This window comes from Nicotiana tabacum, chromosome 4, assembly GCF_000715075.1.
Source record: "Nicotiana tabacum cultivar K326 chromosome 4, ASM71507v2, whole genome shotgun sequence".
Taxonomy (NCBI): domain Eukaryota; kingdom Viridiplantae; phylum Streptophyta; class Magnoliopsida; order Solanales; family Solanaceae; genus Nicotiana; species Nicotiana tabacum.
Window position 1 is genome coordinate 17,059,315 of NC_134083.1, and position 11,937 is coordinate 17,071,251.

The 11,937-nt window shown below is 38.0% G+C and overlaps 1 protein-coding gene across 1 annotated transcript; it reads right to left on the reverse strand.

Annotated features, from left to right (window-relative positions):
* Positions 1–2,606: 2,606 nt before the first annotated feature.
* Positions 2,607–4,862, reverse strand: LOC107771215 (uncharacterized). The gene has a single exon (XM_016590556.2). The coding sequence runs from the start codon at positions 3,917–3,919 to the stop codon at positions 2,972–2,974; it is 948 nt and encodes a 315-aa protein (XP_016446042.2). The 5' UTR covers positions 3,920–4,862; the 3' UTR covers positions 2,607–2,971.
* Between the last annotated feature and the right edge of the window lie 7,075 nt (positions 4,863–11,937).

Below are 11,937 nucleotides of genomic sequence, written 5' to 3' on the forward strand. Positions count from 1 at the left end.
TTTTGAGAATTTAAATTTCGTCCGGCGGCATAAGGCCCTGAGCAGCTTTGTATTATGTGCCTTGACTTGCGTGCGTGGTTGAATTCAATTATCGGGTGATTCGAAGTGATTTTGGACACTTAGTCCCTAAAACGGAAGCTTAAGTCTTAGGATTTTGACCGTAGTCTGAACTGTGTGAAGACGACTCCGGAATAGAATTTCGTCGGTTCCGTTAGCTCCGTTGAGTGATTTTGGACTTAAGGGCATGTCCGGATTGTGTTTTGGAGGTCTGTAGCTCATTTAGGTTTGAAATGGTAGAGGTCGAATTTTTGAAGATTTTGACCGGTAGTGGACTTTTTGATATCAGGGTCGGAATGCGATTCCGGAAGTTGGAGTAGGTCCGAAATGTTGAATATGACTTGTGTGCAAAATTTAAGATCATTCGGACGTGGTTTGATAGGTTTCGACATCGGTTGTAGGAATTTGAAGTTTCAAGTTCTTTAAGTTTGAATTGGAAGGTGATTCATGATTTTTAGCGTTAGTTGATGTGATTTGAGAGCTCGACTAAGTTCGTATGGTGTTTTAGGATTGATTGGTATGTTTGGTTGAGATCCCGGGGGCATCGGGTGAGTTTCGAGTGCTTAACGAATCAAAAGTTGGATTTGAGTTGCTGCTGAAGTCTTCAGGCATCTATCATTTTCGCACCTGCGGTGGAGAGACCGCAGGTGTGTGATCGCACATGCGGGGAGGCAAGCGCATAAGCGGAAAAATGGAGGAGTGCCAGGGGTCGCAGGTGCGAGGTGAATTCCGCATCTGCGAGAGGGTCATCGCAGGTGCACAAGGTCCGCAGAAGCGGAAGGGATTTCCGCAGGCACGCACGCGCAGGTGCGGCCCTTTCATCGCAGATGCAAAGGCAGAGGGGGTAAGTGATTTGCGCAGATGCGCACTTTTTGGCCGCACAAGCGCACCCGCAGGTGCGAGCCCAGGCTCCGCAGATGCGGAAATACCTAGGCAGTGGTTAAAACCGAAGGGCTTCGCGATTTTTGTCATTTTTTTGGACTTTGCAACTCGGTTTAGGGCGATTTTTGAGAGCATTTTCAAGAGATTTCTTGAGGCAAGTCCCTTGTGCTTATTTTTAATCAATAATCATGCTTCCCATGTATTTTTCCACCTAGCTAGTGTGTATTTAAGGTGTAAATTGGAAGCTGGAGGCTTGGGATTTGGGGAATTGGATTATGGATTTGGAGGACCATTTGGTGTCGGATTTTAGTAAATTTGATATGGTTAGACTCGTGAGTGAATAGGCTTTCGGATTTTGTGACTTTTACCCGATTCCGAGACGTGGGCCCGTGTCGACCTTTTAGGGCGAATTTTGAAATTTTTGTTAAAGTATTGATTTAATTAATTAGATGAGTCTATTATGATTGTAATTATGATATATAATTATTTGTAATTCCACAAGTGGAGACAGAGAGGAGGGTAGAGTGTACGTACACCTTATCCCTTAAGAAGGTAGAGAGGTTGTTTCCAATAGACCCTCGGCTCAGGAAAGATAGAGAAGAAAACGTCTCTCTATCTTAATGTAGACGATAACAGCTTAATGTATTTTTGGCTCTGTCAAGTCTTGAATGCAGTAACATATTTTTTTGAGAAAAACTCTCTATCTTAATGTAGATGATAACATCCTAATGTATTTTTAGCTGTCTGTCAAGTCTTGAATGCAGTAACATATTTTTTTTGCGGACTTTGACCATATATTTTTTTCCCTCGAAATGTTTTCATTTTCTATGATCTAGTAGACAACAGGAGATTTGTATAATTATGGGATCCTATTGCTGGAGATTTTTACTGGAAAACGACCCACAGATAAACTATTTGATGACAATGTGAATCTCCACCTTTTCGTCAATACCAGATCAAGTAATGGATATTGTTGATGAATCCGCTCTATGTGGAGAAATGACAGAAAGGTATGCAAATAAGAATATAAGTAGTGAACAGGTGGGGTGCTTGGTTTCTATCTTCCAACTTGGGCTTAGCACACAATAGAGAATTAACATGGAACAGGTTTACAGGGAATTGATAATAGTCAGAGACAGGTTTCCAAACTAATCGGAATCCACTGCTAAGTAGTCCCTAAAAGACAGCTCAAAGAAAAGCTTGATTAAGTAGTTAATGATCAATTGAGTTATGTATGGTCAAAGTTAGATATCAACTTCACATATACTTTGTTTAAGACATGGCAGTTAATATCTTTCTATCCCGGATGACAGAAGATATCACAATGCCCAAGCTCATCTCAATTTATAATGTCTTCAGTCAGCAAACGCCTTTTCAAATAAATTGCTCAGAAAGACATAATATTAACCCATGCAAATTGAGTGGTTAACATAGCAGTTCAGAAAGATATATATTACTAAGTATTTAGTCTTTCAATACGTCTCACATCATATGACACAAAAAAGGAGCTCTGAATTTTGGGCATCACTATTATTCATTCGGTTAGTGAGGTACCAAAGCTCGACCACTGGACATTATATGGAGAAATTATTCATCTCCATCTAGGCAAATTTCAAGTCAAGTTTTTGAGATAGCAAGTGAACAATCCTTTGTAAATATAAAGATAGAAGCTGCAACGTAAACCTCCCATGTCCTCACAAGATCTCATCAAGTAAATATGTATTTTATCCAGATGTAGCCCAAAAACAAGAACAATAAAAAAAGAGAGGGGATGCATAGATTCTGACAAAACTATAACCAAAATGGAATCATTCAATCCCTCAAAACCAGTAAGTTTCTTTTCTCCTCCTCCACTCACAACAAAATCAAAAAGTTCCCAAAAAGTAACTACAGAGTGGCTCACAATTGCTAAAGATTTCTCTGATCACTAACAATTCCCAAAACAAGAGAAATCAAGACAAAAGGGAGAAGAAACAGTGCTAACCCGCAAAAGCAGCTATTTTCAGAAAGCCATAACATTGTCATGTGATTCTCATCGTCGATCATTTTCTGCAACACTTGGCCAATCAAGAAACTTATAACCTTGAAGAGATGGTGGCAAGTAAGTCTGGGGCGATGAGTCTGGATTGTCAGGAGGATAAATATAGTCCTTTCCATAACCAAGATCTTTCATTAGCTTAGTTGGTGCATTCCTAAGATGAAGGGGCACCCCTTCATTTTGTCCAACTGATTCCCTTACCACTTTTTGAGCTGCCCCTATTGCTCTATAGACGGCAATAGACTTAGGAGCCAAGGCCAAGTAAGCAACACACTGAGCAAGGATAACATTGCACTCGGGCATGCCAATAAAATGACAAGCTTGGTAGCAAGCGACAGCCTGGCAAAGAGCCGATGGATCGGCTAACCCAACATCTTCACTAGCAAACCTGACCAGCCTGCGCGCTATGTAAAGAGGCTCTTCGCCCCCTTCCAACATTCTAGCCAACCAATAAATGGAAGCGTTAGCATCACTTCCTCTCATAGATTTGTGAAGTGCGCTGATAAGATTATAGTGTTCATCCCCTGCTCTGTCATAAGCCAAATGCTTACATTGCAATGCTTCTTTTACATCATCCAGAGTTATAACTGCAGACAAACAAGACTCGTCAGCATTTCCTGTGTTTTCCTCTAATTCCCCGGTTGATCTTCTCGCCATTCGCGTCCGTGCAGCAGCAGTGGTAGCTGAAATTTCTAAGGCATTCAATGCTACCCTAGCATCACCATCACAATTAGTCGAAAGAAACTCTATACACTCATCATTTACTTCGATTTTCATCATCTCTCCCATAGAAAAGCACAGCCCTTTATCAGAATCAGCCACGGCGCGCCTAAGTAGGGCAGCAATGTGGTGGGGTTTTAAGGGATTGAGAGTCAAGACTCTGCACCTGGACAATAACGGCGTAATCAAATGAAACGATGGATTCTCCGTAGTTGCTCCCATGAAAATGACACTGCCATCTTCAATAACCGGCAAAAAGGAATCTTGTTGGGCCTTATTGAACCTATGGACCTCATCAATAAACAAAATAGTCCTCTTGTTGATTTTCTTTTTCAGTCTTCTTGCTTCATCAACCGCATCTCTAACATCCTTAACACCGGAAGTAACAGCGGATAAGGAAACAACCCGATATGTATTATTATTATTACCACCACCAGCTTGAGAAACAGAGCAAGTGTTAACTATGGCTCTAGCAATGGAGGTTTTGCCAGTACCTGGTGGACCCCACAGAAGTATTGAAGGGATACGGCCTCAATCAATGGCTGATCGAAGAAGGGATTTTGGCGCCAAAATGTGGTCTTGACCAACAACCTCGTCAAGGGTCCATGGTCGCATTCGTTCGGCCAACGGTTCATGAGGCGGCGGAGCTGGTTCATGTTTTTTCCCTTGCTCATTTTCTACTAATTTAGGACGCTTTGTTAAACGGAGTAATTGAGGTTCGTTATCTTCTTCTTCAGGGGTCACCCCCTCCTTAGGGTTTAAGACTTTAAGTGTTGATACGGGGGTAGGTCTGAGGGGTTTAGAGGGAAATTGAAAGAATTGATCGATTTTGGGCTGGAAAGGATGATGATCATGGGCGGCGGTAGTAGTAGTATTAGGGGAATCAGAGGATGGAGAAATTGGGGGGTTGAAATTGGAAGAATCTTCGCCGGAATCCTTGTGGTGGTTGTTGCGGTGGCTGAGAATCCACTCGGTGGCTTTAACGATATCGCCGCCGGTAATGGTTAGTGCTTGAGCGACTAAGTCTCCCGGAAAGCCCATCCCTAGAAGCTGCTGCTCCGCCATGGTCTTCTTTTTCCCGCTTTCTAAGCTCCGCTTTGGCGCGGTTTTGTTGATGAAAATGCTGTATTAACGATTTCAATCGTCACCATAGGAAATGGGGACTGGGGAGTACAGTCAGCCCCACTATCCCTATATAACATCCCTTAGCCGGATCGGATTTTTTAAATTATATTTTACCTCTATAACAATTTTTTTACATGTAACACCGACGGTCATATTTATAGCAGAACGCTCTTTGTAAAATTAACCTTCTATAGCAACTATGTAGAATTTTAAGATTACTAAAAATCTAAAAATATACACAATCTTTTCCATTAAACAAAGATTCTATCTTGCATAAGATATAAGCTTTGGAGATTTACACATAATATCTTTTCTATTGTACAAATTCTAAAAAATATTTAGATATAAAATTTAACTATTAAGCTCTTATATTGTCTTCGAGAGAAGCTATTTGATACCTTTTTGTTGAAAATTTGAACATGTCTCTTCGCCAATTCAAACGTTATATCGCTAGTAAGATAATGAAATCTACGAAACAAGCTACAATTACAAAGTTTTTCCATTAATCTTGAAAGAATTTTTTTTAGGTAGCTTTAAAATGTCTGCCTTAGAGTTTAAATCTTTATACTTTTAGTTATAAATTTATTAATAATATATTGACTTTCTTCAATATTTAACTAGTGAAATAGACATATTTTTTGAGATTGTAAATTTGAATAATTTTCTTATCTTTTATATGTAACATTAAAAAATAAAAAATAATTAATTTTTGGATAATTTTTATCTATAACAGCCAAAAAATATTTAAACGTCAAATGTTGTTACAGGTTTATAACAACCATTCACAATAAAAGCCAAAAAATATCGGAACAAACGAAACTGCTATAGAGAGGGTTGACTCTACTATTTACAAAAAGGGAAAAGGGCCAAATATACCCCTCTACTTTCATATATTGTCTACATTTAACCTATGTTATACTATAGGGCCAAATTTACCCCTACCGTTATACTATCGAGACAAATTTACCCCTATAATCAGTAAATTCAAAATCTCTCAAATTTCTTTTATTTAAATCACTTGTTGTTCTTCTTGGCCCATTATTTTTTAAAATTACTATTGTCACACCTCCTTTTTTCCGAGGGGATAAGGGATATGGGAGTTTTTTCAATTTAAGTGACATTATTCGAAATGGGATTATTTATTTATTCAAAGTCGCCACTTGGAATAATTTATGGTGTTCCAAGTCACCGATTTATTTTAGAATCCCAAATCGAGGAAATTTGACTCTTATTTTTGGTCTGCGAACACAGAAGACCGGGTAAGGAATTCTGTTAACCTGGGAGAAGGTGTGAGGCACTCCCGAATTCTGTGGTTTTAGCACAGTCACTTAACAATTAATACTTGGCGTAATTATCTGATTTATTACATGTTTTAAACCCATTGTGCATTTTTGTCTTTTACCGTTTTTTAATTTTATGGAATTTATTTGAACAAGTCGCGATGTCGCACACTTATCGTTTTGGTACACACTACAAACTGTGTCACGTGAAACGCACCCGCGATTTACAACATGTTTATTTTTATTATTATTTGAAGTTATGGACAAGTCGCGTGAAACATGCACTTGAATTGGGGTTTACGTATCATGACTATGCCACGGGAACCGTACCCATAGTCACGATGATTTATTATTAATCGCGCCTAAATCAAGCTACGGTGTTCGAATATTATTCAATTGCTAATTTTGACATTATTGTAAGGTCATGAGGTATGGATATTGTTACAGAGGAAATGAAGTAAATTAATTATGGAAAAGTTGGCTAGCTTGTGAATGTTTATTTGTTTTTGGTCATGTGCAACAATTAGCCCATAAATACGCTAAGGAAGTCCAATTAAAGTCTTACACCAATCATGGCCCAACCTAATCTCTTATAATTTTACTGTTAACAAATATTTGAAACTAGACTAAATTTATGGCAGGAATAGATAGATACGAGTAGAACCAATTTAGTCACTAAGATAGGAGATCAAAATGAAACTAAAGCATGCTAAAATGGAAAGCCATTACTTCATTGAATGAACAAGAAAAGTAACGATTTAATACATATTCATCAATAAAATTAACCATATGAACTACCAAAAAGGACAATAAATTAATCTTAACAAATACTCAACATGATAACAAATTAATTTTAGCACACTCAGATGCGAACTCGACCATATCATACTCCAAGTTAAATTAAAACAGAGTGACCCAGAACATTAATGAGAAAACAAAATAGAAAGAGAAGTGAACCTTTGTATTGATAATTGTGGATTTAAATAACAACCACTCAATGATCGGATAGCTCTCAACTGGACCCTTCGGACCACGGAAAACTTCAAGCGAAAAATCTCAACTTTCAACCTCAATCGACCTTGCAAAATTGAAGATTTAGTGGCTATTTTTGGAGCTTTTTTTTTTTTTTTTTTGGTTAATGATGGCTCAAAAGTGGTCAAGGGCTGGTAGCTTTGGGGTGGTGAAGCTGATGTTTTATTTTTAAAGAAACACGAAAAAAGAATGACACGAGTAGAAATTTCCTTATCCTAGAAGAAGAAAATAAATTTTTCTCAATTCCTTCCTCCCTATTTTTTCCTTTCTTCCCCTCTTTTTTTCATCACATTTCTCTTCTATTTATAGAAAAAAATTTCGAAATTTTCAGATTTTTATTTTTTATTTTTTATTTATTTTTTATTTTTAATTAAAAAGAATTTCCATTTCTCATTTTTCTTATTTTTTTTAAAAAATAATTCCCCACTTTCCTTTACTTTTATTTTTTAATTTCTCACTTTTTTTTACTTTTAATATATTTAAAATCCCACTTTTTTACTTTACTTTTTTTATTTCCCACTTATTTTACTTTTTTTTTTTATTTCTCACTTACTTTTACTTTTTTTTAAAAAAAATCAGATACCCTTACTTTTATTTTTTAATTCCAACTTTATTTCACTTTTTATTTTTTAAATTTCCACATTCTTTTACTTTTATTTTTTTAATTTTCCACTTTCTTTTACTTTTTTTATTAAATAATTTCTACCTACTTTTACTTTTACTTTTTAATTTTATATTTCTACTTTTCCTATTTTTTAATTCCCATCCGAAATTTTTTTTTTAAAAAGAATTAATTTTTATTTATTTTTGGTTTTTAATTCATTTTATTTAAAAATAAAGATAAAAATAATAATAAAAATAATACTAATAGTAAAAATTGAACTTTTATATTATTAATAATTTTTTCTGACAAAAAAATTAAATATTTTCAAAAATTAGGTGTTCACAGCTGCCCTCTTTGCTTGGAAACATGAAGAGTTTTTCAGGCAAAGACTAGGTGAGCCACGTGACTAATTTTTGACCAAACCATTATTCAAAAGGAAAAGAAATAAAAGATAGAGTACAACCGAGTCCTGATTTTGGACAGCCTACATATCCCGGGTTATAGAGGAATCAGGTCGAGTGTAGTTCAAGGAGAATGGTGGAATGATGAGTTGAGGAGTCGAGTGAGGTTCCGTCGAGGCTCCGGTCCGCGGTCCTGCTATTATATCAAAATAAAAAAAGAAACTAAACAAGCCTATCAATTATGAGTTACAAGATTCCTATCTATGAGTCTTCAGAAACTTGATGTTGAGGCTTGACTGGTTCTTCATGCAGACTCTGATCTAAACCTTGATGCTCACTAGCTGTAGGTTCTAGTTCATTGTTCTATAGCTTCTTCTAATCAAACCGGAACTCCAATGCTCGTGGCTTCAGTCATGTCTTAGCATTCCACATCTTTTCAATTGCTTTTGCATTTTGGATTCACTTATTTTCTTTTCTTTTCTTTTATTCTTAATTGAGACTTCTTTTGGTCTTCTCGAACCCTGTGCCTCGAGGTAAAACCTACTCAGACACCAAAACAAACAATCGAACGAAATTTTTCTGCCCCAGTTTGCACTAGGAAAATTTTGTGAGGTATTGTAACAAAATTCTAAACTACTTTTTTATTGAAAGCAATAAAAGGTCGGGAGTGGTGTACCCTGAAAATGTCATGTTTTTTTTTTGATTCTGTTCTTTTATTGTCAAAAGTATGTCTCAACTAAGGATTGGTGTACCTTATGTTGGAAAAATGTGGCCAGGGAATGGGATACCCTATATTGGCAAAGATATCGGGGAATGGTGTACCCTGCATTTAAGATCAAATCAACTAGGGAGTGGAGACCCTATGTTGGAAAAAGAGACTAGGTAGTAGAGACCCTATGTCAAAAATAAAATCAACTAGGGAGTGGAGACCCTATGTTGGAAAAGACAACTAGGGAGTGGAGCCCCTATGTTGCAAAAGCGACTAGGGAATGGAGACCCTATGTTTAAAAATATCAACTAGGGAGTGGAGACCCTATGTTGGAAAATAAACTAGGGAGTGGAGACCCTATGTCTAAAAATTATCAACTAGGGAGTTGGGGACCCTATGTTGGAAAATCATCAACTAGGGAGTGGAGACCCTATGTTTGAAAAGATACTAGGGAGTGGAGACCCTATGTTGGAAAAGAGACTAGGGAGTGGAGACCTTATGTCTAAAATATCAATCAACTAGGCAGTGGATACCCTATGTTGGAAAATCATCAACTAGGGAGTGGAGACCCAATATTGGAAAAGAGACTAGGGAGTGGAGACCCTATGTCTAAAATATCAATCAACTAGGGAGTGGATACCCTATGTTGGAAAAGCGACTAGGGAGTGGAGACCCTATGTCTAAAATAAAATCAACTAGGGAGTGGAGACCCTATGTTGGAAAAGGCGACTAGGGAGTGGAGACCCTATGTCTAAAAATAAAATCAACTAGGGAGTGGAGACCCTATGTTGGAAAAGCGACTAGGGAGTGGAGACCCTATGCCTAAAAATCATCAACTAGGGAGTGGAGACCCTATGCCTAAAAATCATCAACTAGGGAGTGGAGACCCTATGTTGGAAAAGCGACTAGGGAGTGGAGACCCTATGTCTAAAAATCATCAACTAGGGAGTGAAGACCCTATGTTGGAAAAGCGACTAGGGAGTGGAGATCCTATGTCCAAAATAACTTCAACTAGGGAGTGGAGAGCCTATGTTGGAAAAGCGACTAGGGAGTAAAGACCCTATGTCTAAAAACATCAACTAGTGAGTGGAGACCCTATGTTGGAAAAACAGACTAGGGAGTGAAGACCCTATGTCTAAAAACATCAACTAGGGAGTGGAGACCCTATGTTGGAAAAGCAGACTAGGGAATAGAGACCCTATGTCTAAAAACATCAACTAGGGAGTGGAGACCCTATGTTGGAAAAGAGACTAGGGAGTGGAGACCCTATGTCTAAAATAAAATCAACTAGGGAGTGGAGACCCTATGTCTAAAATAAAATCAACTAGGGAGTGGAGACCCTATGTTGGAAAAGCGACTAGGGAGTGGAGACCCTATGTCTAAAAATCATCAACTAGGGAGTGGAGACCCTATGTTGGAAAAATGACTAGGGAGTGGAGACCCTATGTCTAAAAACATCAACTAGGGAGTGGATACCCTATGTTGGAAAAGCAGACTAGGGAATGGAGACCCTATGTCTAAAAACATCAACTAGGGAGTGAAGACCCTATGTTGGAAAAGAGACTAGGGAGTGGAGACCCTATGTCTAAAAATTATCAACTAGGGAGAGGAGACCCTATGTTGGAAAACAGAGCTAGGGATTGGAGACCCTATACTACTATGATTTTTTTTTCTTTCTTTTTAATTTCATATATTTTTTTAAGATAATGAGTAAAATGCGGGAAAGAGTTTGGAGAAGACTTCCCTTTTGCAGTAGTTGCTGCAAAACTGTTTCTAGCCTTTGCGTAATTTCGTTTTGGTTGCACCTGCTTCTTGCAAGGTTGCTTTTGGATTGCACCTGTTTTCCTATTTTGTTTTCAAACAAAGAACAATTTGTCAGTTTGAAATGGTGGTTGGTTTTGTGGCCTTGATTGTTTCAGTCACTTGGTCTCGGTCCTTTCAGTTGCAAATGGTTGTTTCCTGAATATCGATTGCATTTCTAACCTCGGAGAACCTCTGGCTTTTCCGAATTTTTCCATGATGGTTAGTCACGTGGGACTTAACCTTTTCAACTTTTATTTTGCCCTTGTGGGCATTTGACTTTGAATTTCCTCTTTCAACGGTTTTTGATTTTGAAACATCGGCCAACATGGCCAGTTGGAGTCAACTTGATGCCCTTGCCGAAATTGGGTGCCTTTTCTTTTGCATATTGGCTTGTATCAAGTGAGAACCCTGTAAATCAGTCCTACCTTTCCTTCTTTGTCTTAGTTTCAGAACAGAGTTAAACCGAAAAGGATTCAAAGAAAAGCAAACAATGGAATAGACAAATGAATTTAGACAAGAGGTATCCCTTTCGGGGAAAAGAGAGAAGGACTTATCTGGAGTGTATACAGACTTCAATGAACATGACATGCCTCTTGGACTAGATGCCTGATCTGTGTAAACCGTCCAACTCTCAGAAATTCATCACAACTCTTGCTTTGAGACTAAGAAACTTTGCCCAGGACTGTGTCGATGCCAGTGACTGTGAGGATCCTCTTTTCGATCAGTGGTGCCCTTTGCGGGTTTTCACCAGCTGGCCTCTCTCATTTCTCTTCTCACCATCGCCTTATAGTGCTCTTTGTGAGTTTTCACTAACAAGACTCTCTCATTTTCGAATTTCTCTGCTTACCATCGCCTTATGATGCCCGTGAGGTTTTCACCAATAAGACTCTCTCATTTTATTTCTCTTATTTTGTTGTATCAGATCCGAGTAACTGTATCCTCCCATTTTGAATCTCTTTGTCGATTGATCTGAAGAACTTGAAAAGGATTTGGGTAAAAAGGATTTGGATTGAATTACAACTTTGGAACCTTTCAGACAAAACCATCGCCAAACCATTATAACATCTGCCCCAGTTTCACTTTTGAGGGAATTTGGGTTTTTGTTTTGGTATGACTGAACCCCAGAGAGAGGCTGCCTACATATCCTTTCGGAATCAAGTCAAACGTAGTTCAAGGAACTTTTTTTTTTCGTAGTAACTTCCAGGTTCCAAAGAGGGTGATCAAAGAAACAAAAAAGGGTCAAACATAATACCTCTTGACCGCATCTGCATTGACAGCTGTTTCGG